This window comes from Salmo salar, chromosome 12, assembly GCF_965601325.2.
Source record: "Salmo salar chromosome 12, fSalSal1, whole genome shotgun sequence".
In the NCBI taxonomy this organism is placed as follows: Eukaryota; Metazoa; Chordata; class Actinopteri; order Salmoniformes; family Salmonidae; genus Salmo; species Salmo salar.
The window spans coordinates 52,809,826-52,837,725 of NC_138302.1; the positions used below are offsets into that span (position 1 = coordinate 52,809,826).

General features: G+C 42.5%; 1 protein-coding gene across 5 annotated transcripts in view; it reads left to right on the forward strand.

The window, feature by feature from the left end:
- The window catches only part of LOC106565195 (receptor-type tyrosine-protein phosphatase alpha), a 56,196-nt gene that overhangs the window by 18,729 nt on the left and 9,567 nt on the right, over window positions 1-27,900 (forward strand). For 3 of the 5 annotated variants that reach the window (XM_082959038.1, XM_082959040.1, XM_082959039.1), the window contains exons 2-15: window positions 8,493-8,539; window positions 9,189-9,279; window positions 11,504-11,911; window positions 12,039-12,059; window positions 15,243-15,345; window positions 17,301-17,374; window positions 17,997-18,133; window positions 24,209-24,299; window positions 24,668-24,744; window positions 25,188-25,224; window positions 25,541-25,638; window positions 25,930-26,085; window positions 26,418-26,584; window positions 27,166-27,301. In XM_082959038.1, the coding sequence (XP_082815164.1) occupies window positions 8,519-8,539; window positions 9,189-9,279; window positions 11,504-11,911; window positions 12,039-12,059; window positions 15,243-15,345; window positions 17,301-17,374; window positions 17,997-18,133; window positions 24,209-24,299; window positions 24,668-24,744; window positions 25,188-25,224; window positions 25,541-25,638; window positions 25,930-26,085; window positions 26,418-26,584; window positions 27,166-27,301 (1,617 nt within the window). In that variant the 5' untranslated portion in view covers window positions 8,493-8,518. Of the gene's footprint in view, window positions 1-8,492; window positions 8,540-8,766; window positions 8,789-9,188; window positions 9,280-11,503; window positions 11,912-12,038; window positions 12,060-15,242; window positions 15,346-17,300; window positions 17,375-17,996; window positions 18,134-24,208; window positions 24,300-24,667; window positions 24,745-25,187; window positions 25,225-25,540; window positions 25,639-25,929; window positions 26,086-26,417; window positions 26,585-27,165; window positions 27,302-27,900 lie in introns of all 5 variants that reach the window. The other 2 variants (XM_014132052.3, XM_082959041.1) reach the window with 2 other exon arrangements.

Genomic DNA, 27,900 nt, shown 5'->3' on the forward strand with positions numbered 1-27,900 from the left:
GTAAGAGACCTGATGGTCTTTTCTTGCGGTGTTAGCGCCCCCTTGTGTGCTGTGGTGGTAATACCATCAATCCCAGGATAAGTGGACGGTGTGACGATATGGAAATCTGGATACCGCCCAAGCCTAAAAGGAGGGCTGTGATTGGTCACATGGCCTCGTATGCCATGTAAACGGGCCATTAAAAACTAGCAGAGATCCCACTCAGGCTGCCCCAAAAGTTAGATATTGTAGCTTTAACCCCTGGGAGCGTATTGTTTATGAGGCAACAGTCAACCACAGTGACTAACATGCATGACGCTTTTGGAATATCTTGGCGATCGTCTGCGAACTCTGCATTCTATCTGGAGTCGGAGTTCTGAATAGGCTGTGTATGGACTGTTGCTGTTTATTTTGGAGGTACATTTGTTCGAATATGAAGATGGTTGGGTGCGGTGCGCACCCTGTCGCACTTTAACACCTTTCTGTCCTACCGACGATTGCAACCATTTTTTTTAGATCGTTCACCTCTTTCGATCCTTTTGAAATCAGATGGCAACTAAACAAAGCATGAGGAAAAAAATACAGAAAAACAGACTTTCGCAGTATCGAACATGACTGTGTTTTGTGGACGGCTTTATTATAGCACTTGACTATTAATGAAGCGGCATGAAAGTTAGGCTGATTTAATAGAACATATCCTCCATTGTAGTCACTTCTGAATCTATACTCACTCTCCATTTAGGTGGGGTGGCATCAAAACAGTCAGTCTCACAGTAGAAGGACAACCGAGCACCAACTGAATTGTTTAGCCACCTAGAAATAGACCACTTGACGAGATATCTCAGGAGGTTGCTGTGATGAAAATGCAGCAAGATATCGAAACCTACGACGTGAAGAATGGGGCACTTTTGGAAAAGTTTTGCAGATTCTGGCCCAAGCAAACCCGGGCGGCGTAATGTTAATAAAACGTTTTTAGTTCCACGGGAGCTTGCGAGAACGTTAAAGACGTGGTCAATATAGCCTTAATCAAATTGGATGTGCTTGTGTGGAACTAGGCCTAGATAACGGAAGATTGCAATGCCGAAATGAAGCAGCGAGAGGAAGCCGCTGTGGACCACTTCTTTGTTCTCTGCACTAGCGGAACATCTTGGTCGGGCACGGCTGTCAACAAAGCTTTCGTAACAGGAAACTGTTAAGCGCAAGAGGAGAATGTTGTACCTTTTGCAGTACAGTACACAGTATCATGGCGTAGGCTACTAGGCATATAAGATGTTTTGTGTTGTCAAACTTGTATTTCTAGAACGCTAGACTATGTCTGTCATCAGCTTAGTGATGGGGCTGAATATGCTCATATGAATGTGCGTGATTCCGAGCCCCTCCCGTTCTACTGCTACTACAACCAGAGATTATTCAGAAAGCTTTCTCTACCGTCTCCGCTACAAATAGAGATCCATCACGCCAAAGGGTGGCTGTTCTCTTACTTGACTATAAAAGATGGCATTTTGTTGTGTTGAGTGGGTATAGCCTAGGTATGAAGTAGGAAACACTTGACTAGTGCCTCTTGAATTAATAATGTCCTCTCTCCACTTAAGTCACTGGGACATCCCTCTCACAGCACACACTCCTCTGTGGATGAACACCACACCACACACACACACACACACACACACACACACACACACACACACACACTGAAAGGGTTTGGGGACTGCTTTGGTGGGCAAAACACATTTAGCCAGGTCCCCATAGACTGATGCACTCAGACCTATAGATCAGACTGGTAGGCACTACACTCATAAACTGCATCCATGTGGCTACTAGCTCCAGTTAGCATCGGACAGCTTCACCTCACCGACATGAACACGCCACCTTATCACAGCAGGGTGACGGCGGTGAGTCATGTTTGTCCAAAAAGGTTGTTTAGGCTCCCAATGATGCAAGCCGGTTCATAAGCACAAAGGCTGATTCATTTCCAGACCGATGATGCAACCATGCTACATTTAGCCTAATTTAGAGAGGAAGCTTCTACTTCAATCAGGCTAATGTGATTTTTAAAGTCACTAATGTCAATGGGGAATGGTTGTGTCATAGCTGAGTCATTGGTTATGAGGATGGTTGCTCTATGGGTCAGGTGAGGGGGTAGGCTGGGGCATTGTACAGGAAGGGTTCAAGGGTCAGAGGCTGGTTTTGGATGAGTGAGGAGTTTGCGGTACTAGCAGCCAGACTGCAGGGGAAGGAAACAATGTGCTGGGCTCTCGTCGTTTTAAGACTTTCCTGCAGTCTGAGTCAGCTGGATCGACAGCCTAGCCTACTAGGGAGGGAGAGATGCAGATAAAGGGGTAAAATGGTTGTCATAGACTTTGCGCCTTTCCATACTTCGTTTCTGCACATCTTTTAAGTGTTTTATTTAGGAGGAAGGAAGGAAACATTTTTACATTTACATTTTAGTCATTTAGCAGACGCTCTTATCCAGAGCGACTTACAGTAGTGAATGCATACATTTCATTTCATGCATTATTTTTTTTTGTACTGGCCCCCCGTGGGAATTGAACCCACAACCCTGGCGTTGCACACACCATGCTGGTGTTGCACACACCATGCTGGTGTTGCACACACCATGCTCTACCAACTGAGCCACAGGGAAGGCCGGTTGATACATTTCATTTTAATATGACATGCATAAGCTTCAGTTAAGTACATACGTCAGTTCAACGTCTAGTTTTGATTTATGTTTGGTCGTTGTCAACTAACGTAAATAAAAACACGATTGGATTTAGGTTAAAAGTTGGACAAAAAAAAAGATGAAATGCCCCTATGTTGATGACTTGAAGCAAATCCAATAAATGTTCCACATTGATTCAACGTCATCGCATAGATTTTTTTTGGGCGGTTGAAATCACGTGGAAACAATGTTGATTCCGCCAGTTTTTGCCCAGTGGGTTGAGTTTGTAGGCCTAGGCTATCTGTTGGGTTTTCCTTTTTTGTTCTATCCTGGATTCAGCTCAGTGCAGTCTACAGCGATTAGTTTGCTTTGAAGTCAAGTGAAACAAACACTCGCGATGCACTAGGCCACCCTTTGAATTTAGGAACACCTCTTCTAAATTTAGCACAGGGACGAATCCTGATTCACTGTCCTCGTTTTAGAGGTGGAAAACGGCACAAGTGAAATCCACCCTGTGTGCAGCAGTAGCAGAGTTGGCTGAGGTCTGAGGGGGAAACTGCAGCACTGGTTGAGGTTTCTGGGGAGGTGGTTGGCACGGTTTGGGCATGGAAGGGAGAACTGTAATTGTGGACGGTTTTTGTCAGCTGTGAGTGGATAAGACCGGGGAAGGGGAGCGGAAGCGGGCAAAGAGCAAAAGTATTGGGGGAAGGGTAGGTACAGTGCTAGGCTAAATAATATGCAGCATGAGTCTGCAAGCTCCAATACCAAGTGTGGTTTTCACAATCCATTTAAAAACAATTCTATGTGCTAAGGGACATTTCCATCTTGAAGGACCCATGAGCACCAACATGTACAATGCATAGGAGCAATGTCACATTGAGGGTCAAATGAATACATATACAAATTTTTCAACCATTTTCCAACCAAAAAATGTGGAATAATCAAAGGCTTCGATTTATGGTTAAACTGATGGAAAAGGGTTCTTAGACAACATCTACCAGAAAAAGTCTTACAATGTATTAGAAATACATCAAAACACAATGTTGAAGACCCCTGGCAGCTAATATCAACACTTATATTTAGTTTTAGAGAAATGATTTGCCTTCTGTAAATTTAAGAAACATTGCCTTGTAATTCTGTTACCAAAAACCCACATAACTTTAAGATATTTTCTAATTTCGCTCCCTCGTAAGGCAGGATAATGAAAGTTCACAGAAGTAACAAGTAAAGGTAGACCTACCAATTAGTTAGTGTATTTACTGATGTCAAATTTGTTTATGAATAGTTAAGTGTTTAAAACTCGGAATTCTGTTACCAAATCGGTAGTGGAATTACTGCAATTAAATTGGCTATAATGGGAAATCATAGTTGTCACAAACCACAGTTGGGTCACCTGCTGCTGTCCTCCCTTCCTCTGGCATACTGTTATGTTCAGCTCATAGGGTCACCTGCTACAGTCCTCCCTTCCTCTGGCATACTGTTATGTTCAGCTCATAGGGTCACCTGCTACAGTCCTCCCTTCCTCTGGCATACTGTTATGTTCAGCTCATAGGGTCACCTGCTACAGTCCTCCCTTCCACTGGCATACTGTTATGTTCAGCTCATAGGGTCACCTGCTACAGTCCTCCCTTCCTCTGGCATACTGTTATGTTCAGCTCATAGGGTCACCTGCTACAGTCCTCCCTTCCACTGGCATACTGTTATGTTCAGCTCATAGGGTCACCTGCTACAGTCCTCCCTTCCTCTGGCATACTGTTATGTTCAGCTCATAGGGTCACCTGCTACAGTCCTCCCTTCCACTGGCATACTGTTATGTTCAGCTCATAGGGTCACCTGCTACAGTCCTCCCTTCCACTGGCATACTGTTATGTTCAGCTCAACTGTTTTCTTTCTGTTGTCTGGTGGTAAAAGCAAGACTGTGAAAAACATTCTGGACAACTTCTCGCTCTCCTTAATGTCACCTCAACCTGGTTCTTAGTGACACCTACCCTCTTTCCGTTTACTGTAGCGAGCATCCTCGCCCACTAAGCACTGACCGACAGCGAACGTCCTTGGACGGTGAAATTTGTTCAGTCCGCTCTGGCCGGACCAAATCTGAACCAATCATAGACGTCTATGTTTCACAAGTTTGGACAGTAGTCCCACTGTACTGAGCTCTACTATATTGTGATGTCCAAACTTGTGAAACATAAACGTCTATCGTTGGTTCAGATTTGGTCTGGTCCGGACCAACCATATGTTGTCGTCATTTGGGGGCGGGGCTCATTAGAATAATATTAAAATATGCAAAATAAGGATATTGCATATTTCTACCTTTGTAGCTATTCAGGATACATCACCATGAAGAGCATGAAATTCATATCCATAATTACGCATTTCTGTATAGTACAGATCAGGGACCCATGACGTAATTCCGTTACCGTAATTCTGTAAAACTCGAGGCGTCAGTCATAGCGGACACCCCATTTTTCTGGAAAATGTGGTCGCATAAAAAGCTGAGGGAGATTTTACCGTAATTCTGTTACCCAACTTTGCATCAGCACAGTTCTTCCAGCAAATGTGTTTTTGTGAAATTCTCTGTGTAAATTAGTAGACCTTGTGCGTAGGGTTGTATGGTTTGTTAAACTTTTGAAATCAATAGATTTGGTTTGGCATACATTTTAACGTGAAAAATCTGAGTCTCGGCGTAATTCCATTAACGTGGAATTGCCCCTAACAAAACAGAATACATACTACTCGTTGCTAGACCCATCTTAATTAACCACTTGCTTTCCCCAAAACAGTAAGGATGGATCACAGTTATTCCCACTAGATACAAATGGCACAGTAGTGTTTTTTCCCACCCAATTCTGACGCTCTGGCAGTAAATCCCTGATACCCAGGTTTTGTGTGTGTCTGAATTCACCCGGTGTGTGTGGTGCGTGCGTGCACACGTGCGTGCGTGGAGCTAGAACGCAGTAAAGAGAGCCAGACGGGCTAGATTATTCCTGTATCAAGACCACGAGATTATCACAGCTCAGTCAGTCAGGCCGCACCCAGTGGACTGGTGGGATTACACCATTGTCAGCCCACCCAGCCTGCGCTTTAGGCCCTTTCCTACACACACTCGCCTTTATTTCAACTGACTCCCTTTCATTGTATTTTGAGGTGAGCTCCACTGCAGTCAATGCAACACTCATTTGATTCGAAATTATTGCGCAATACAGGCAATTTTGTCAAATCCGTGTCCAAATCCAAAATCTGAACAAAGTTGTCTCAATCCAGTCTCTGCATTCCTTCTCAGTCTCTAACTTCTTGATTTATCCCCAGAGCTCGGGTAACTAGGCTACCTGCTGTCTTGCGTATAGCCCAAGTTGAAACGCATATATGCCTACATAAAAAGCATCTTTTTTTTTTTTTTCCCCCTTCGCTGTGTCCCAGAATAATGTGGTCATTTATTATTCATGTTACGGAGCACCACCTGGATACAAGACACATCTAGAAAAGAGGAGAGAGGGAGCGACTGGGATTTAGCAGACACAGAATGGTGGGGTTCTATGCGGGTCTGATGGCTGTTGGTTGCAGCATGGTACTGGCAACATCAGGGTTGTGGGTAAGATACCTGCACGTGTCACAGTAGTGTGTTAGGCTAACATTTGATAAAGGCTGCTTCTAAATGAGCAAACCCAAAAAATGGTGGGTTTATGCAGACATGGTTTCATAACCTAACTCGGGATATGTAACGCTTTCAGAATTTTTATTTGAGCTATTTTGTTATTGAGGTAATGGTTAGATATTTGGATAAATCACCAGCTGGCAGGTTTGGGATTAGTCAAGCCTTCCAACGTTGTTTTAGAGAATTTGGCATTATGTCCAGCCGGCCTCATAAACGCAGATCAAATGTAACCACTTCAGCCCAGGACCTCCACATCAGGCTTCTTCACCTGTGGGATCGTCGGAGGGGGGGGGGGGGTGCTGAGGAGTATTTCTGTCTGTAATGAAGCCCTGTCTGGGCATGGCTCCCCAGTGGGTGCACCCCTGCACCCCCAGTTTTGTGAAATCCATAGATTAGAGCCTAATACATTTATTTCAATTGACTGATTTACAGTGGCTTGCGAAAGTATACACCCCCTTGGCATTTTTCCTATTTTGTTGCCATACAACCTGGAATTAAAATATTTTTTTGGTTTGATTTACACAACATGCCTACCACTTTGAAGATGCAAAATATTTTTTATTGTGAAACAAACAAGAAATAAGACAACAACAAAAAACAGAACTTGAGCATGCATAACTATTCACCCCCCCAAAGTCAATACTTTGTAGAGCCACCTTTTGTAGCAATTACAGCTGCAAGTCTCTTTGGGTATATCTCTATAAGCTTGGCACATCTAGCCACTGGGATTTTTGCCCATTCTTCAAGGCAAAACTGCTCCAGCTCCTTCAAGTTGAATGGGTTCCGCTGGTGTACAGCAATCTTTAAGTCATACCACAGATTCTCAATTGGATTGAGGTCTGGACTTTGACTAGGCCATTCCAAGACATTGAAATGTTTCCCCTTAAACCACTCATGTTGCTTGAGCAGTATGCTTAGGGTCATTGTCTTGCTAGAAGGTGAACCTCTGTCCCAGTGTCAAATCTCTGGAAGACTGAAACAGGTTTCCCTCAAGAATTTCCCTGTATTTAGCATTCCTTCAATTCTGACCAGTTGCCCAGTCCCTGCTGATGGAAAAACATCCCCACAGCATGATGCTGCCACCACCATGCTTCACGGTGGGGATGGTTTTCCCAGGGTGATGTGAGGTGTTGGGTTTGCGCCAGACATAGCGTTTTCCTTGATGGCCAAAAATCTACATTTTAATCTCATCTGACCAGAGTTTCCCACATGCCTTTTGGCAAACATCAAACATGTTTGCTTATTTTTTTTCTTTGCGCAATGGCTTTCTTTGGCCACTCTTCTGTATAGCCCAGCTTAAGGTGGTCCTATGGGCAGATACTCCAATCTTCGCAGTGGAGCTTTGCAGCTCCTTCAGGGTTTTCTTTGGTCTCTTTGTTGCCTCTCTGATTAATGCCCTCCTGCCTGGTCCGTGAGTTTTGGTGGGCGGCCCTCTCTTGGCAGGTTTGTTGTGGGCCATATTCTTTGCATTTTTTAATAATGGATTTAATGACGCTCTGTGGGATGTTCAAAGTTTCGGATATTTTTTTATAACCCAACCCTGGTCTGTACTTCTCCAAAACTTTGTTCCTGACCTGTTTGGAGAGCTCCTTGGTCTTCATTGTGCTGCTTGATTGGTGGTGCCCCTTGCTTTGTGGTGTTGCAGACTCTGGGGCCTTTAAGAACAGGTGTGTGTGTGTGTGTGTGTGTGTGTGTGTGTATATATACTGAGGTCGTGTGACAGATCATGTGACACTTAGATTGCACACAGGTGGACCTTATTGAACTAATTATGTGACTTCTGAAGGTAATTGGTTGCACCAGATCTTATTTAGGGGCTTCATAGCAAAGGGGGTGAATATATAAGCACGCACCACTTTTCCAGTTTTTATTTTTTTTAAACAAGTTTTTATTTTTTCTCTTCACCAATTTGGACTATTTTTGTCTGTCCATTACATGAAATCCAAATAAAAATCAATTTAAATTCCAGGTTGTAATGCAACAAAATAGGAAAAAATGCCAAGGGGGATGAATACTTTTGCAAAGCACTGTATATAAACTATATTTTCGTTCAGTATATTAGGAATGTTCTCAACAGGCAAACCAGCAAGATGCAAGTTAAATGAATAATACAAAACTAGTTAAACTAACTAGTGAAACACTTCTAAGCACCTATTTGAGATTCTAACAGTGTCTCCCTTTTCTTTTTGCATCCAGGACCACACTGTGCGAATGAGTGATTGATGCCAAATTCGCTCCTTAAGGTAAGAGATCAACTCCTTATTCCACTCATCATTATAGGGTAAATCCATATGATTTCAATCACGTTTTGACTGCACCCATTTTTGGTTTGAACAAAACTTTGTTAAACTATTTTATTATTTCTTGCATTTAAAAAATAAATAAAAATGTATCCAGAAATTATAATAGTTTGACATCCCTGTGTGTAAGATTTAAAATTATATAAATCTCAACCGTTTATCTTTTCCAGTGAAAAACATGGATGTCTCATGGTATGTTGGGGTATGCAAAATTGGTGAAGTTTGAGCACCTCTTTCTCCTGAATGTTTTGGCATTCATTCCAAAAAGTAATTTTCTGACCACTTCTTCTGTGGGCAAACATTTATGGAAAGTTTGGTTTGAATCAACAAGCGGTGCTGTCAAACTGATTTACCCTATAATCAATGCATTTAAGACACTTATATTTTCTTGTAAAAAAATCTTAGTCCCCCCCAAAAATTTAAGAACCCAAATTTTGTTGGATTATTCTCCAAATGTGATCATGAAGGATTTAGGATTAGGCATCCAGTTACAAGTACCACACATATGAATTTATAATCCGATCATGACCAGTTGCACTGTGAAAGGGTCATTTTTCGGTTGTCAGTAAGGCGTGTGTCCCGGTTCTCCCAGGGCAGTATGGGTACGTGTCCCCTGCTCCTGCTGCTCAGTGTGGCCCTCGTGGTCTCTGTCTCAGCCCAGGGACCATCTCTCACCCCCACAGGTAAGGAGGACCCACATGACATTATCACCTGAACAGTCGGATCCTACCGCTGACACCATTTGACATATTGAACGTTCTTGTATTGTAAAATACTTGTTTGTATCACTGCAACTCCAGTGAAGTTGCAGTTGAGGCATTAAATGACTCAACACAAACATCACGGGTTCTCAGAGTTCGGTCATGGAGGTACGGCAGGGGTTCTCCAGCCAGATCTCTTAATATAACAAAATGGTAATATATATATTTTTATATATACAGTTGAAGTCGGATGTTTACATACACTTAGGTTGGAGTCATTAAAACTTGTTTTTCAACCACTCCACAAATTTCTTCTTAACAAACTATAGTTTTGGCAAGTCGGTTAGGACATCTACTTTGTGCATGACACAACTAATTTTTCCAACAATTGTTTACAGAGAGGTTATTTCACTTATTCACTAAATCCCAATTCCAGCGGGTCAGAAGTTTACATACACTAAGTTGACTGTGCCTTTAAACAGCTTGGAAAATTCCAGAAAATGATTTCATGGCGTTAGAAGCTTCTGGTAGGCTAATTGACATAATTTGAGTCAATTGGAGGTGTACCTGTGGATGTATTTCAAGGCCTACCTAAAATTGTAGACCTCGACAAGTCTAGTTCATCCTTGGGAGCAATTTCCAAACGCCTGAACAGTCGCTGAACAACCGCAAAGGATCTTGTGAAGATGCTGGAGGAAACAGGTACAAAAGTATCTATATCCACAGTAAAATGAGTCCTATATCGACATAACCTGAAAAGCCACTCAGCAAGGAAGAAGCCACTGCTCCAAAACCGCCATTAAAAAAGCCAGACTACGGTTTGCAACTGCACATGGGGACAAAGATCGTACTGTTTGGAGAAATGTTCTCTGGTCTGATGAAACAAAAATAGAACTGTTTGGCCATAATGACCATCGTTATGTTAGGAGGAAAAAGGGGGAGGCTTGCAAGCCGAAGAACACCATCCCAACCGTGAAGCACGGGGGTGGCAGCATCATGTTGTGGGGGTGCTTTGCTGCAGGAGGGACTGGTGCACTATACAAAATAGATGGCATCGTGAGGAAGGAAAATTAGGTGGATATATTGAAGAAACAGCTCAAGACATCAGTCAGGAAGTTAAAGCTTGGTCGCAAATGGACAATGACCCCAAGCATACTTCCAAAGTTGTGGCAAAATGGCCTAAGGACAACAAAGTCAAGGTATTGGAGTGGCCATCACAATGCCCTGACCTCAATCCTATTGAAAATGTGTGGGCAGAACTGAAAAAGCGTGTGCGAGCGAGGAGGCCTACAAACCTGACTCAGTTACACCAGCTCTGTCAGGAGGAATGGGCCAAAATTCACTCAACTTATTGTTGGGTGAAGTGAACCCAAAACATTTGACCCAAATTAAACAATATAAAGGCAATGCTACCAAATACTAATTGAGTGTATGTAAACTTCTGACCCACTGGGAATGTGATGAAATAAATGAAAGCAGAAATAAATCATTCTCTTTACTATTGTTCTGACATTTCACATTCTTAAAATAAAGTGATGATCCTAACTGACCTAAGACAGGGAATTTTTACTAGGATTTAAATGTCAGGACTTGTGAAACTGAGTTTAAATGTATTTGAGTAAGGTGTATGTAAACTTCTGACTTCAACTGTAAATATTACTAACAGATTCAATTCAGAGGGTGTAATATAATACAATGTAAAATTATTAATCTACAATTTATGTTCTTGATCCTGGGCAACATGGGAATATTGGTATCCACAGTATTCCACCAATTTATAATTTTTTCAACTCAATACTTGTATTTCCCCAAAATATTTTCTTAATTTTTTAAGAAAATGCATCATAATTTACTTTAAAACTGCAAAGTTATATCTGCCTCATGACAAAATGTGTAGAATTGGCTTTAAAACTTCAACCACAAAAAATCTCTGCCCCACGACAAAATGTGTAGAGTTGCAGAGAATTTGCTTGAAAACAGCAACATTTTCTCAGAGGCAGGTCTTTAAATGTTCCTTCCCAGTGCCCGAGACTTGGTCTGTCTGTCTGTCCGTCCGTCCATGCCCTGCCGAAGTCATAATTAAACTCCTTGTATGTTATTCTCATCTCACTGAAGTTGTGTTCTGATTATGAAATGGTCCCCAATGAATTAGCTATCACAAGTTTGAGAACCCGTGGCCTAGATAAACTGTATCTCTCTCTCATAGAAGGTCCAGTCTCCACTGCCAAACCCACGGATTCTCCAGCCACCACCCTCCACAATGTTCCAGTAGCAACAGCCACCACCCCTCCAACAACCGCAACCCCCACGGCTGCCGTAACGACACTAACAACAACCAGCACCGCAGAGGGGAACATATTGACTGCAGGCCCCAGTGTCACCCAGGCGCCCATCCCCCCTCCACCACCCCCTGGCCCAACCATAGACCCCCAAGTCCCCACGGGTGCAACCACCGCCCCGCAACCACCCCCTGCTCCGACTACAGTCAGTCGGGGAGGGGAGAATGGGACCACACCCTCTGCGCCGGACAGTCACACAGATCCCTCGCCGGAGACGGCCACAGAACCTACGGTGGAAGCCACGTCGCCCGACACGACTAGTGACACTACTACAGGTGTGTGTCTGTATCCGAGTGTGTTTGTGTGTGTGCTTGTGAGAGTGAAAGGCGAGCAGGTCTGTGTGTGGGGTGTAGGATGTTTTTTTTATGTTGGATAGTAATGATACTCTTGTTTTACCCTCAGGTGGTGGAGAAGATGACACAGGTAAGAGTATGTGTGTGTATTTTGTCTCAAGTTACAACGTGGTTATATAGATAAGGTCATACAGCTAACATGAGAACAACATAATGTGCCTTCAGAAAGTATTCATACCCCTTGACTTATTCCACATTTTGTTGTTACAGCCTGAATTAAAAAAAATCTTGCCCATCTATACACAATACCCCATAATGACAAAGTGAAAACATGATTTTAGAAATGTTAGAAAATGTATGGAAAATGAAATACTGAAATATCACATTTACATAAGTGTTCACACTCCTGAATCAATGTTAGAATCACAGCTGAGTCTTTCTGGGTAAGTCTCTAAGAACTTTGGATTGTACAATATTTGCCCATTTCTATAATTTTTTGTCATTTTTCAAGCTCTGTCAAGTTGGTTGTTGATCATTGCTAGACAGCCATTTAAGTCAACTGTAACTAGGCCACTTGGCAACATTCAATGTTGTCTTTGTAAGCAACTCCAGTGTATATTTGACATTGTGTTTTAAGTTATTGTCCTGCTTCAAGGTGATTTTGTCTCCCAGAGTCTGTTGGAAAGCAGACTGAACCAGGATTTGGCTTGTGCTTAGCTCTATTAGGTTTATTTTTATCCTAAAAAAAACTCTAGTCCTTGCCGATGACAAGCAAATCCATAACATGATGCAGCCACCACCATGCTTGAAAATATGAAGAGTGGTACTCAGTGATGTTGTTGGATTTGCCCCAAACTTAGTGCTTTGTATTCAGGACATGAAGTTAATTTCTTTGCCACATTTTTTGCAGTATTACTTTTTGCAAACAGAATGCATGTTTTGTTATATTTTAGTCTGTACTGGCTTCCTTTTCACTCTGTCAATTAGGTTAGTATTGTGGAGTAACTACAATATTGTTGATCGATACTCAGTTTTCTCCTTCTTTGTGAATTAATCTGTGTTTGAAATTCACTGCTCGACTGTGGGATCTTCAGATAATTATACACTATATATATATGAAAGTATGGGGACACCCCTTCAAATGAGTGGATTCGGCTATTTCAGCCACACCCGTTGCTGACAGGTGTATAAGATCGAGCACACAGCCATACAATCTTCATAGACAAACATTGGCAGTAGAATGGCCTTACTGAAGAGCTCAGTGACTTTCAATGTGGCACCATCATAGTTGCCAACTTACCAACAAGTCAGTTTGTCTAATTTCTGCCCTGCTGGAGCTGCCCCGGTTAACTGTAAGTGCTGTTATTGTGAAGTGGAAAGGTCTAGGAGCAACAACGGCTCAGCCGCAAAGTGATAGGCCACACAAGCTCACAGAACGGGACCGTCAAGTACTGAAGCATGTAGCGCGTAAAAATCATCTGTCCTCGGTTGCAACACTCAATGACACGTTCCAAATGGCCTCTGGAAGCAACTTCAGCACAAGAACTGTTCGTCGGGAGCTTCATGAAATGGGTTTCCATGGCCGAGCAGCCGCACACAAGCCTAAGATCACCATGCGCAATGCCAAGAGTCGGCTGGAATGGTGTAAAGCTCACCACCATTGGACTCTGGACCAGTGGAAATGTGTTCTCTGGAGTGATGAATCACGCTTAACCATCTGGCAGTCCAACGGACGGTTCTGGATTTGGCGGATGGGCAGGAGAAAGCTACCTGCCCCAATGCATAGTGCCAACTGTAAAGTTTTGTGGAGGAATAATAGTCTGGGGCTGTTTTTCATGGTTCGGGCTAGGCCCCTTTGTTCGAGTTTAGGGAAATCTTAACGCTACAGCATACAATGACATTCTAGATGATTCTGTGCTTTGTGGCAACAGTTTCAGGAAGGCCTTTTGCTGTTTCAGCATGACAATGCACCCGTGCACAAATTGAGGTCCATATAGAAATGTTTTGTCCAGATTGGTGTGGAAGAACTTGACTGGCTTGCACAGAGCCCTGACCTCAACCCCATCAAACACCTTTGGGATGAATTGGCACTGCGAGCCAGGCCTAATCGCCCAACATCAGTACAGCGATGAGGTAGTCATTGAAAAATCTATTATTGCACAGAGAGTCCATGCAACTTATGTGACTTAGGCACATTTTTACTTCTGAACTTTATTTAGGCTTGCCATAACAAATTGGGTTGAATACTTATCGACTCAAGACATTTCAGCTTTTTAATTTTTCATAAATTTATAATCATCATTCCACTTTGACATTATGGAGTATTGTGTATAGGTCAGTGACACAAAATCTAAATTTGTTCAATTTTAAGTTCAGGCTGTAACACAACGTTTAGAAAAAGTCAAGGGGTGTGACTACTTTTCTGAAGTCATAAGCAGTCGTGGCAGCGACGTGCCGATAATTGAACTGGCCTGTCGAACACACGCACTATTCAAGCTCTGCATCTCTCCTCTGTGTGTTTATTTTTTATCCGTCCTCTGTGCCCGCAGTATGAGCCGTTGAATTGGAATGGGTTGAATAGTCCTCCTCTACTGCTCATCAGTTTAACTTACCTTCCTACCAACGTGGTGCAGCACCATTCAATGTGTACTGTGTCCCATTATAATAGCAATAAGGCACCTCGGGGCGGGGGGGGGGGGGGGTTTGTGGTATATGGCCAATATACCATGGCTAAGGGCTGTATCCAGAACAGCCCTTAGCCGTGGTATATTGGCCATATACCACAAACCCCCCCCCCCCCCGAGGTGCCTTATTGCTTAAGTATATACAATATATGACTGTTCCTCATCTATTTGGTTAACCCCTCTGCTTCTGTAAAGTCTCATCGTTTGTGTCGCGTTGACTCTTTCTGCTCTGTAACGACAGTTAACGACATCGCTTCTGTCATTATTATGAAAATGTTATGTAAGACTAATGACAATGCTGTCCAAAAAAACTGTTACCAAGATGTCCTTAAATCAGTGTTCCTGTAATCAGTGTACAAATCATGGAGTGGACAGTTTCATATAGCCTGTCTAATGCATACTGTTAACTATTAACAGTATTGAATAGTATTGGTTTTCTTTCAAATACTTAAGCTGATTTGTGCGCTTGATTGAGCTTGCCTGGTGCAATGGATCCAAGGAATTGTCCAAAACGTGCCAACCTAAACCCCATTAAGGGCACCTGAGACGGGCTCAATCAAATGCCAAATCAAACTTGTACTCAGTTTTAGAATGTTGTTAAATTCTCTCTCTCTCCCTCGTTCTCTCAGACCAAAATACGCAATCAGATGACACGCCCATCATTGCGGTGATGGTGGCTCTGTCATCCCTGCTCGTCATCGTCTTCATCATCATCATCCTCTATATGCTCAGGTCAGTCATGTCCCTCAGGCAGAAACCACCCACACCACTCATCTGGGTTGTGTTCAGTAGGGCACACCGTAGCGCAACTTTTTGTAACTAAACCAAAAGTCTTATCTTACTGGAGTTCAGCTAGTACTTGGCCTGTGTGGTCCAGCGGAAACTCATCCCTGGATCAGGCAACAAGTTGAAGAAACGGACTGAAACGGGGAGGGGCTTCCTGAACTTGTCCAATAAACGTTATTTTTCGTTGCAAAAAGTATTGCTACAATTTGCTATGGTGTGCCGTAATGAATACACCCTGGTTTTTTCCCCCACAGTCGCGCCGTCAACCTTATGTCTCAGGGAAGCATTTTTAAACTGAAAAGAAAAGTTTGGATGCAGGCACGATTTATCTTTGGAATAGAGCTATACAATAGTCAGATATGAGACCCATGTACAATGCTAACGGTGTCGTACACACCTCACACAATTCATTACACATTGTAAAAGCGCAGAGCAGGAAATGGTTTGTCTTCTTTCATTCACAAACACCCTATAGAGGCCAGTGTGGATGAACCAAGTGTTATAGTAGTTACCATGGCAATGGCCGTGTGTGTGTGTGTGTGTGTGTGTGTGTGACTGTGTGGGTGATATTCTGCATGTACAAGGCCTTCAGAAAGTATTCCCACCCCATTTGACTTTTCGACATGTTGTTATTACAGCCTGAATTTAAATGGATTAAATTGAGTTTTTGTGTCAATGATCTACACAAAATACCCCATAATGTCAAAGTTGAATTATGTTTTTAGACATGGTCACAAATTCATTAAAAATGGAAAGCTGAAATGTCTTGAGTCAATAAAGTATGTTTTGTTATGGCAAGCCTAAATAAGTTCAGGAGTAAATAGTTTCTTAACAAAAAGTTACAAGTTGCATGGACTCCTCCTGTGTGCAATAATAGTGTTGATCTTTAAACGACTACTGCATCTCTCTTTACCCAACGCATACAATTATCTCGAAGTTCCCTCAGTCGAGCAGTGAATTTCAAGCACAGATTCAAGCAGAAAGACCAGGGAGGTTTTCCAATGGTTCGCAAATAGCCTATTGGTAGATATGTTTAAAAAAAAAAAAAGATACAGACGTCCTTTTTAACTCCGTTGCCGATGAGGAAGTGACTGAGGAGGTATTAACGACATTGTAGTTAGTCCACAATACTAACATAAATGACAGTGAAAAGAATGCAGCCTTTTCAGAATAAAAAAATATTGTTTGCATTTAGGGCGCTAAAGTAATACTGCAAAGAATGAGGCAAAAATGTACTTTGTCTTGAATACAACGTGTTATCTTTGGGGAAATTCCAACATCACTGAGTCCCACTCTTCATATTTTCAAGCATGGTGGTGGCTGCATCATGTTATGGAAATGCTTGTCATCAGCACGGACAAGGGAGTTTTAGGATAAGAAGAAACAGACTACAGCTAAGCACAGGCAAAATCCAATAGGAAAACCTGGTTCAGTCTGCTTTCCAAAGACACTTGGAGACATTCACCATTCAGCAGGACAAGTACCTAAAACACAAGGCCAAATATACATTGGAGTTGCTGACCAAGACGACATTGAATGTTCCTGAGTGGCCTAGTTAAAGTTTTGACTTACATCGGCTTGGAAATCTATGGCAAGACTTGACAATGGCTGTCTAGCAATTATCAACAATCAATTTGACAGAGATTGAATATTTTTTTTTTAAAGAATAATGGGCAAATGTTGTACAACCCCTAAAGACTCACAGCTGTATTCGCTGTATTCGCTGGCAAAGGTGATTCTAACATGTACTGACTCTGGGGGTGGGGTGGTTGAATACTTGTTTTACGTTAACATTTTGACATAACCGTGTATTTTGTGTAGATCGTTGACGCTTTGTAACGCTACAAAATGTGGAATAAGTCAAGGGGTGTGAGTATTCGTGTGTGTCGTATGATTGACAGGTTTAAGAAGTACAAGCAGGCCGGCAGCCATTCCAACTCCTTCAGGCTGACCAACGGTAGATCAGATGATACAGGTAACCGTGTGTGTGTGTGTGTGTGTGTGTGTGTGTGTGTGTGTGTGTGTGTGTGTGTGTGTGTGTGTGTGTGTGTGTGTGTGTGTGTGTGTGAGAACGTGCATGTTTTGTCTGTGGTCGTACATTTACCGAAATTTTTATGCATGTCTCTATCATAGCCAACTTTCTCCATTGTTCTGTGTTCAGAAAACCAATGTGATTTTTATCTGATCATTTACTGATAACGTTGTCAAATTTACTGATTCTTGGCCAAAGCAGTTGTTCAATATGATGAATTGTGGCACACTAGCAGTGTTGGATTGGTTTATGGTGCCCCCTTGTGGGCTTTTATTAACACACACACACACACACACACACACACACACACACACACACACACAGTCAGTTTGGAGAAGTTGCATGTGTAGATTAGAATCTGTTTTAATGTATAACATATTTATCATAATATAACATTTTCTATAGTTTATGAATTTATAATCATTGGTTGGTGAATTTGTCACTATCTTTATTGTTGGCAGTGTCTCAACTATAAGGGTTTTTCTCTTCCCCCCCTTCCCCTGTGGGCCTCAATCGCCACCAATCTTTCCTGTCCCATTACTTCCCTCCCTTCCTGCTCTTGCAGAGCTCCAGAGTGTGCCGCTATTAGCCCGCTCGCCTAGCACCAACAGGAAGTACCCACCCCTTGTTGTCGACAAGCTTGAGGAGGATATGAATCGTCGCATGGCTGATGACAACAAGCTCTTCCGGGAGGAGTTCAACGTATGGAGTCCACGCGCACATACATACATGCATACATACATACATACATACATACAGTCAAAAATTTGGACACCTACTCATTCAAGGGTTTTTCTTTATTTGTACTCTTTTTTACATTGTAGAATAATAGTGAAGACATCAAAACTTTGAAATATCACATATGGAATCATGTAGTAACCAAAGAAGTGTTAAACGAATCAAAATATATTTGAGGTTCTACAAGTAGCCACCCTTTGCCTTGATGACAGTTTTGGACACCCTTGGCATTCTCTCAACCAGCTTCATGAGGTAGTCACCTGGAATTAATTTAGATTAAGAGGTGTGCCTTGTTAAAAGTTAACTTGTGGAATTTCTTTCCTTCTTAATGTGTTTGTTGTGACAAGGTAGGGGTGGTATACAGAAGATAGCCCAACTTGGTAAAAGAGTGTGCAGAATATTTTAAGAATGTTGAACGTTTTCTTCAAGTGCAGTCACGAAAACCATAGAGCACTATGGTGAAACACTGTCAGTGATTTATTTAGAATTCAAGGCACACTTAACCAGCATTGCTACCCCAGCATTCTGCAGCGATATGCCACACCATCTGGTTTGCGCTTAGTGGAAATTTCATTTGTTTTTCAATAGGACATTGACCCAAAACACACCACTAGGCTGTATAAGGGCTATTTGACCAAGAATGAGAGTGATGGAGTGCTCCGTCAGATGACGTTGACTCCACAATCACCCGACCTTTAACCCAATTGAGATGGTTTGGGATGAGTTGTACCACAGAGTGAAGGAAAAGCAGCCAACAAGTGCTCAGCATATGTGGGAACTCCAAGACTGTTGGAAAAGCATTTCAGGTGAAGCTGGTTGAGAGAATGCCAAGAATGTGCAAAGCTGTCATAAAGGCAAAGAGTGGCTACTTTGAGGAATCTCAAATATAAAATATATTTTGTCTCGTTCAATCCTGTTTTTTTATTTATTTATTTTTAATAATGACAATTACAACAATACTGACTACAGTGAGGGAAAAAAGTATTTGATCCCCTGCTGATTTTGTACGTTTGCCCAATAATCAGTCTATAATTTTAATAGTAGGTTTATTTGAACAGTGAGAGACAGAATAACAACAAAATAATCCAGAAAAACACGTCAAAAATGTTATAAATTGATTTGCATTTTAATGAGGGAAATAAGTATTTGACCCCTCTGCAAAACATGACTTAGTACTTGGTGGCAAAACCCTTGTTGGATATCAAGAGGTCAGACGTTTCTTGTAGTTGGCCACCAGGTTTGCACACATCTCAGGAGGGATTTTGTCCCACTCCTCTTCGCAGATCTTCTCCTAGTCATTAATCTTTCGAGGCTGACGTTTGGCAACTCGAACCTTCAGCTCCCTCCACAGATTTTCTATGGGATTAAGGTCTGGAGACTGGCTAGGCCACTCCAGGACCTTAATGTGCTTCTTCTTGAGCCACTCCTTTGTTGCCTTGGCCGTGTGTTTTGGGTCATTGTCATGTTGTAATACCCATCCGCAACCCATTTTCAATGCCCTGGCTGAGGGAAGGAGGTTCTCACCCAAGATTTGACGGTATATGGCCACGGCCGTTGTCCCTTTGATGCGGTGAAGTTGTCCTGTCCCCTTAGCAGAAAAACACCCCCAAAGCATAATGTTTCCACCTCCATGTTTGACTGTGGGGATGGTGTCCTTGGGGTCATAGGCAGCATTCCTCCTCCTCCAAACACGGTGAGTTGAGTTGATGCCAAAGAGCTCCATTTTGGTCTCATCTGACCACAACACTTTCACCCCGTTGTCCTCTGAATCATTCAGATGTTCATTGGCAAACTTCAGACGGGCATGTATATGTGCTTTCTTGAGCAGGGGGACCTTGCGGGCGCTGCAGGATTTCAGTCCTTCACGGCGTAGTGTGTTACCAATTGTTTTCTTGGTGACTATGGTCCCAGCTGCCTTGAGATCATTGACAAGATCCTCCCGTGTAGTTCTGGGCCGATTCCTCACCGTTCTCATGACCATTGCAACTCCACGAGGTGTGATCTTGCATGGAGCCCCAGGCCGAGGGAGATTGACAGTTCTTTTGTGTTTCTTCCATTTGCGAATAATCGCACCAACTGTTGTCACCTTCTCACCAAGCTGCTTGGCGATGGTCTTGTAGCCCATTCCAGCCTTGTGTAGGTCTACAATCTTGTCCCTGACATCCTTGGAGAGCTCTTTGGTCTTGGCCATGGTGGAGAGTTTGGAATCTGATTGATTGCTTCTGTGGACAGGTGTCTTTTATACAGGTAACAAGGTGAGATTAGGAACACTCCCTTTAACCTCTTGGGGCTAGGTGGGACGCTAGCGTGCCACCTGTGGTGCACTCCATCAACAGCAGGTGCATTTCAAGAGCGGCAAATTTGAATCCAAATAAATGTCAAAATTCAAATTTTTCAAAAATACAACTATGTTACACCATTTGAAAGATAAACATCTCCTTAATCTAACCACGTTTTACGATTTCAAAAAGGTTTTACGGCGAAAGCATAAATTTAGAGTATGTTAGGACAGTACATTTACAAGAGTTGTGTGTAATGTTTTGTCAAGTCAAAGACAGGGTCACCAAAACCATAAAACCAGCTAAAATGATACACTAACCTTTTACAATCTCCATCAGATGACACTCCTAGGACATTATGTTAGACAATGCATGCATTTTTAGTTCTATCAAGTTCATATTTATATACAAAAACAGCGTTTTACTATGGCATTGATGTTGAGGAAATCGTTTCCCTCCAATAACCGGCAGTCAAGTCAGCGTCAGAAATTAAATAATTAAAATTAGAAAACATTGGTAAAATATTATATTGTCATTTAAAGAATTATAGATTTACATCTTTTGAACGCAATCAACTTGCCAGATTTAAAAATAACCTTACTGGGAAATCACACTTTGCAATAATCTGAGCACTGTGCCCAGAAAAATACGCGTTGCGATACAGACTAGACGTCATGTTGGGGAGATCTAAAATCGAAAATACTATGTAAATAATCCATTACCTTTGATTCTCTTCATCAGATGTCACTTCCAGGTATCACAGGTCCATAACGAATGTAGTTTTGTTCAAAAAAGCTCATCATTTATGTCCAAAAATCTCCGTCTCGTTAGCACATGATGTAAGCCAGCCGGACTTCTCGTCATGAACGAGGGGAAAAAATATATTTCCGTTCGTTCAAACATGTCAAACGTTGTATAGCATAAATCATTAGGGCCTTTTTTAACCAGAACATGAATAATATTCAAGGTGGACGAATGCATAGCCTTTTATAACGTATTGGAACGAGGGTACCCAACATGAAGTAGCGCGCCAGGTGTCTAATGGGACATCACCGTTCCATGGCTCTTGTTCGGTCAGATCTCCCTCCAGAAGACTCAAAACACTTTGTAAAGGCTGGTGACATCTAGTGGAAGCAATAGGAAGTGCCAAAATATTCCTAAACCCCTGTGTTTTTCAATGGGAGAGGTTTAAACTCAATACAACACATCAGGTATCCACTTCCTGTCAGAAAATGTCTCAGGGTTTTGCCTGCCAAATGAGTTCTGTTATACTCACAGACACCATTCAAACAGTTTTGGAAACTTTAGAGTGTTTTCTATCCATATATAATAAGTATATGCATATTCTAGTTACTGGGTAGGATTAGTAACCAGATTAAATCGGGTACATTTTTTTTATCCAGACGTGCAAATGCTGCCCCCTAGACCCAACAGGTTAAGAATGTGCTCCTAATCTCAGCTCGTTACCTGTATAAAAGACACCTGGGAGCCAGAAATCTTTCTGATTGAGAGGGGGTCAAATACTTATTTCCCTCATTAAAATGCAAATCAATTTATAACATTTGACATGTGTTTTTCTGTTTTTTCCCTGACTATATACACTTTTATTTTAACTTAATATAATACATCGATCAAATCAATTTAGCCTGAAATAAATAATGAAACATGTTCAATTTGGTTTAAATAATGCAAAAACAAAGTGTTGGAGAAGAAAGTAAAAGTGCAATATGCGCCATGTAAAAAAGCTAACGTTTAAGTTCCTTGCTCAGAACATGAGAACATATGAAAGCTGGTGGTTCCTTTTAACATGAGTCTTCAATATTCCCAGGTAAGAAGTTTTAGGTTGAGGTTATTATAGGAATTATAGGACTATTTCTCTCTATACCATTTGTATTTCATATACCTTTGACTATTGGATGTTCTTATTGGCACTTTAGTACTGCCAGTGTAACAGTATAGCTTCCGTCCCTCTCCTCGCCTCTACCTGGGCTCGAACCAGGAACACATCGACAACAGCCACCCTCGAAGCATCGTTACCGATCGCTCCACAAAAGCTACGGCCCTTGCAGAGCAAGGGGAACAACTCATCCAAGTCTCAGAGCGAGTGACGTTTGAAACACTATTAGCGCGCACCCCGCTAACTAGCTAGCCATTTCACATCGGTTACACCAGCCTAATCTCGGGAGTTGATAGGCTTAAAGTAAAAAACAGAGCAATGCTTCAAGCATTGCGAAGAGCTGCTGGCAAACGCACGAAAGTGCTGTTTGAATGAATGCTTACAAGCCTGCTGCTGCCTACCACTGCTCAGTTAGACTGCTCTATCAAATCATAGACTTAATTATAACATAATAACACAGAAATACGAGCCTTAGGTCATTAATATGGTCAAATCCGGAAACTTATCATTTAAAAAATAAAACGTTTATTCTTTCAGTGAAATACGGAACCGTTCCGTATTTTATCTAATGGGTGGCATCCATAAGTCTAAATATTCCTGTTACATTGCGCAACCTTAAATGTTATGTCATAATTACGTAAAATTCTGGGAAATTAGTTCGCAACGAGCCAGGCGGCCCAAACTGTTGCATATACCCTGACTCTGTGTGCAATGAACGCAAGAGAAGTGACACAATTTCTTTAGTTTAATATTGCCTGCTAACATGAATTTCTTTTAACTAAGTATGCAGGTTTAAAAATATATACTTCTGTGTATTGATTTTAAGAAAGGAATTTATGGTTAGGTACATTCGTGCAACGATTATGCTTTCGCAAAAGCGCTTTTGTTAAATCATCCCTCGTTTGGCGAAGTTGGCTGTCTTTGTTAGGAAGAAATGGTCTTCACACAGTTCGCAACGAGCCAGGCGGCCCAAACTGCTGCACATACCCTGACTCTGTTGCACAGGACGCAAGAGAAGTGACACAATTTACCTAGTTAAAAGAAATTCATGTTAGCAGGCAATATTAACTGAATATGCAGGTTTAAAAATATATACTTGTGTATTGATTTTTAAGAAAGTTGTTTTTATGGGGTCTTGTTGATGTTATGGTTAGGTACACATTGGTGCAACGACAGTGCTTTTTTCGCGAATGCGCTTGTTAAATCACCCGTTTGGCGAAGTAGGCTGTGATTCAATGATAAATTAACAGGCACCGCATCGATTATATGCAACGCAGGACAAGCTAGATAAACTAGTAATATCATCAATCATGTGTAGTTAACTAGTGATTATGTTAAGATTGATAGTTTTTTATAAGATAAGTTTAATGCTAGCTAGCACCTTACCTTGGCTCCTTGCTGCACTCGCATAACAGGTAGTCAGCCTGCCACGCAGTCTCCTCGTGAAGTGCAATGTAATCGGCCATGATCAGTGTCCTAAAATGCCGATTACCGATTGTTATGAAAACTTGAAATCGACCCTAATTAATCAGCCATTCCGATTAATCGGTCGACCTCTAGTACACACACACGCCTTACACACATTAGTCATCTATGGCCCTGTCAGGACAATAGGCGGGTAGAACTTGCAACTAGAACGCTCTGCGTGTGACTAGCTTCTGATTGGAGTGGTAGTCTCCCCTCAGAGCCTATAAGCTGTGTCCCAATAATACCTAATTCCCTTAGCCTCCTTTCCTTATTTGCTTTTCGTGGAATTGCAAAGAAGAATATCACATTAGGGACACACCGATAGGAACATGCATTACAGGGCATTCATCTCAAATAAATGTTACCTGTCTGATGGCCGTCTGTCTGTGTGTCCAGGCGCTGCCGGTGTGCCCCATCCAGGCGTCGTGCGACGCGGCCTCTAAGGAGGAGAACAAGGAGAAGAACCGATACGTCAACATCCTGCCATGTGAGTCCCCAACGCAGAGCTAAAGCCTGATTCTGTTTAGAAATACCTAGCATGGCATAGAACTGCTTGTTACCTTATCCAAAAAAACATCCGTTGGAAATACATTGTCAACGTTGCGAACAAGAACGAATTGTAATTCAGGAAGTTGTATACAGCAACAGCTAGACCTGCCTAGTCTCTGTAAAAGTGCTAATTAGCAGCATCGAGCGGTGTTCTACAAAGTATGTTTTACTCTGGTGGATTTCTATTCCTTTGCTTCTATCGGTATATATTTGACATTTGGCGCTATATGTAAATGTTACATATAGCTCCTTTAAAACACAGGCTTGCCATTCGTCTAATCAAGGTTCTGTTTGTGTGCGTTTCAGATGACCACTCCAGGGTGCATCTGTCGTCTCTAGAGGGAGTTCCAGACTCTGACTTCATCAACGCGTCCTTCATCAACGTGAGTGACGCCGCAAGCCATGGACATCAATGACGAGCTGTGTTTGATGTGTTTTCATTGAGCTACCCCTTGGCCAGTTCTCCCTTGTCAGAGAGGTCTTTTAACCTCCATGAGACTCCCTGGATAAATAAAGTTTAAACAGATCGATAAAAGGTTGCGTTAGAATGGCGACTTATTCATCCCTCTTGCTCTCTCGTCGTCCCTCTGTGTCGCTCTCCTTTGCTCTCTCTCTTTTTATAAAAATACTATTTCATTTGTAGGACGCATGTCCCGCTCTGCGCATGAAGTTTTGAAACAACATCAATAAATCAGAAAGTAGAGAAACACGGACGAGACATCAGAACTTTACTTAACGATGCAAGACATGGTCATTAAACGGATTCAGCGTTCAAACAAAACGTTTTTCTAACCCTTTTCCTTTCCTGCCTTCCTCTTGTTCTCAGGGTTACCAAGAGAAGAACAAGTTCATTGCAGCTCAAGGTAAGGTGGCTATTCTAGCCGCTGGGATAGGCTCATGTAATGCACCCTATTCCCAATTTAGTGCACTACGTTTGCACCAGAGTCCTTGCATCCTATTCACTACGTAGTGCACTAAATAGGGAATAATGTTTCATATGGGACGCAGGCCCGGATTCCAGCAGCTATCTCTCGGTTCCATTCAATCTGATGAGCTTTATTGGCATCGTAATATGACGACATATTACATTGCCAAAGCAAACGTACAGGATTGTATTTAATCAGTGGTGATAATATACAGTGGATGAAAATGTATCTCTTCTGTCTCTGTCTCTCTCAGGGCCAAAGGAGGAGACGGTAAACGACTTCTGGAGAATGATCTGGGAACAGAACACAGCCACCATCGTGATGGTGACCAACCTGAAGGAGAGAAAAGAGGTAGGGGAGGAGGAGAAAGAGGGGGTGGGGTGAAAACTGGGGTGTGTTCAGGAAGGTGAAACGTTCAGAACGTTGCCTATTTTAACAGTTAAAGGCATTTATAATATATGTTCTAAGAAATGTATATCGATCTGAACCATTCTGTAACCTTGCACCCTCCTGAAAAGACCCCGGCTAGGTCTTTCTTAGTAGAGGCTATATGAAGATGATGGGGTATGTTCAGCATGTCAAATTTCCAATGTGAACGTATGAGTGTACGACTATGAGTGTTTGTTTCTTTTCATTTGAAAGAAATCCATACAGCGGCAATCTCTCTGTGTGTCTCAGTGTAAGTGTGCCCAGTACTGGCCGGACCAGGGCTGCTGGACTTACGGCAACATCCGAGTCTCTGTGGAAGACATGATGGTGCTGGTGGACTACACCATCCGCAAGTTCTGCATCCAACAGGTAACCCTGGCGTTCCCCCCCTCTTTTCTTCTCTCCTCCTCCAGTCTTTTCTTCTCTCCCCTCTGTATCCACAGGTACGCTTCTCCCTCCCTCCCTCGTTTATCCTCTTTTCTCCTGGCTCCTCTCACCACACCATCTATCAAACCCATGCCCTACAGACACCAAGCATTCTCTAATGAACAACACCCTTAGCAGGTCTCTACATGTTTGGTACGCTGATGGCAAAGTTTATGTGAAAATGTGAGAGAGGAAAAAGGTTAAGGTGAAAATAGCTCTAAGCTTGAATGTTACTCCAAAACAGTCATAGTAATGGTGTCTCTGTCTCTCTCTAGGTGGGGGATGTGGGGGGAAAGAAGCCCCAGCGGCTGGTGACCCAGTTCCACTTCACCAGCTGGCCAGACTTTGGCGTTCCCTTCACACCCATTGGCATGCTAAAGTTCCTCAAGAAGGTCAAGACCTGCAACCCCCAATACTCCGGCCCCATCGTGGTCCACTGCAGGTCAGTGTGTGTGTGTGTGTGTGTGTGCGCGCACTTGTCTTATTGGTGGCAGCGGAGGTGGGTTTGCTGATGCCTAGATGCCAAGCTAATGCCTAGGTTTAAGCTAATGCCTAGGTTTAAGCTAATGCCTAGGTTTAAGCTTAATGGGCTAACACGACCCAGGTTCAGTCACACACGACGAAGTAGTTTTCTGTGTATGTTAGTTTCTGACTCACGCTCTCCCTCTCTCTACCTGTGTGTGTCTTTCTACCTGTGTGTGTCTTTCTACCTGTGTGTGTCTTTCTACCTGTGTGTGTCTTTCTACCTGTGTGTGTCTTTCTACCTGTGTGTGTCTCTCTCTACCTGTGTGTGTCTTTCTACCTGTGTGTCTTTCTACCTGTGTGTGTCTTTCTACCTGTGTGTGTCTTTCTACCTGTGGGTGTCTTTCTACCTGTGTGGGTCTTTCTACCTGTGTGGGTCTTTCTACCTGTGTGGGTCTTTCTACCTGTGTGTGTCTTTCTACCTGTGTGTGTCTTTCTACCTGTGTGTGTGTTTCTACCTGTGTGTGTCTTTCTACCTGTGTGTGTCGGACTGTGTATCAGTGCGGGGGTGGGGAGGACAGGTACCTTCATAGTGATAGACGCCATGTTGGATATGATGAACACCGAGAGGAAGGTGGACGTCTTTGGCTTCGTCACGCGCATCAGAGCCCAGCGCTGCCAAATGGTCCAAACAGACGTAAGTTGTAATGACCACAGCATTACCCAGACTGCAATAAGATCACAACATTATTAGTCTGACTTGAATAAGACCACAACATTATCCTGACTTGAATAAGACCACAACATTACCCAGACTGCAATAAGATCATAACATTATTAGTCTGACTTGAATAAGACCACAACGTTACCCTGACTTGAACAAGACCCCACAACATTATCCTGACTTGAATAAGACCACAACATTATCCTGACTTGAATAAGACCACAACATTATCCTGACTTGAATAAGACCACAACATTATCCTGACTTGAATAAGACTACAACGTTACCCTGACTTGAACAAGACCCCACAACATTATCCTGAATTGAACAAGACCCCACAACGTTGCCCTGACTTGAACAAGACCCCACAACATTGCCCTGACTTGAACAAGACCCCACAACATTGCCCTGACTTGAACAAGACCCCACAACATTGCCCTGACTTGAACAAGACCCCACAACATTGCCCTGACTTGAACAAGACCCCACAACATTGCCCTGACTTGAACAAGACCCCACAACATTGGCCTGACTTGAACAAGACCCCACAACATTGCCCTGACTTGAACAAG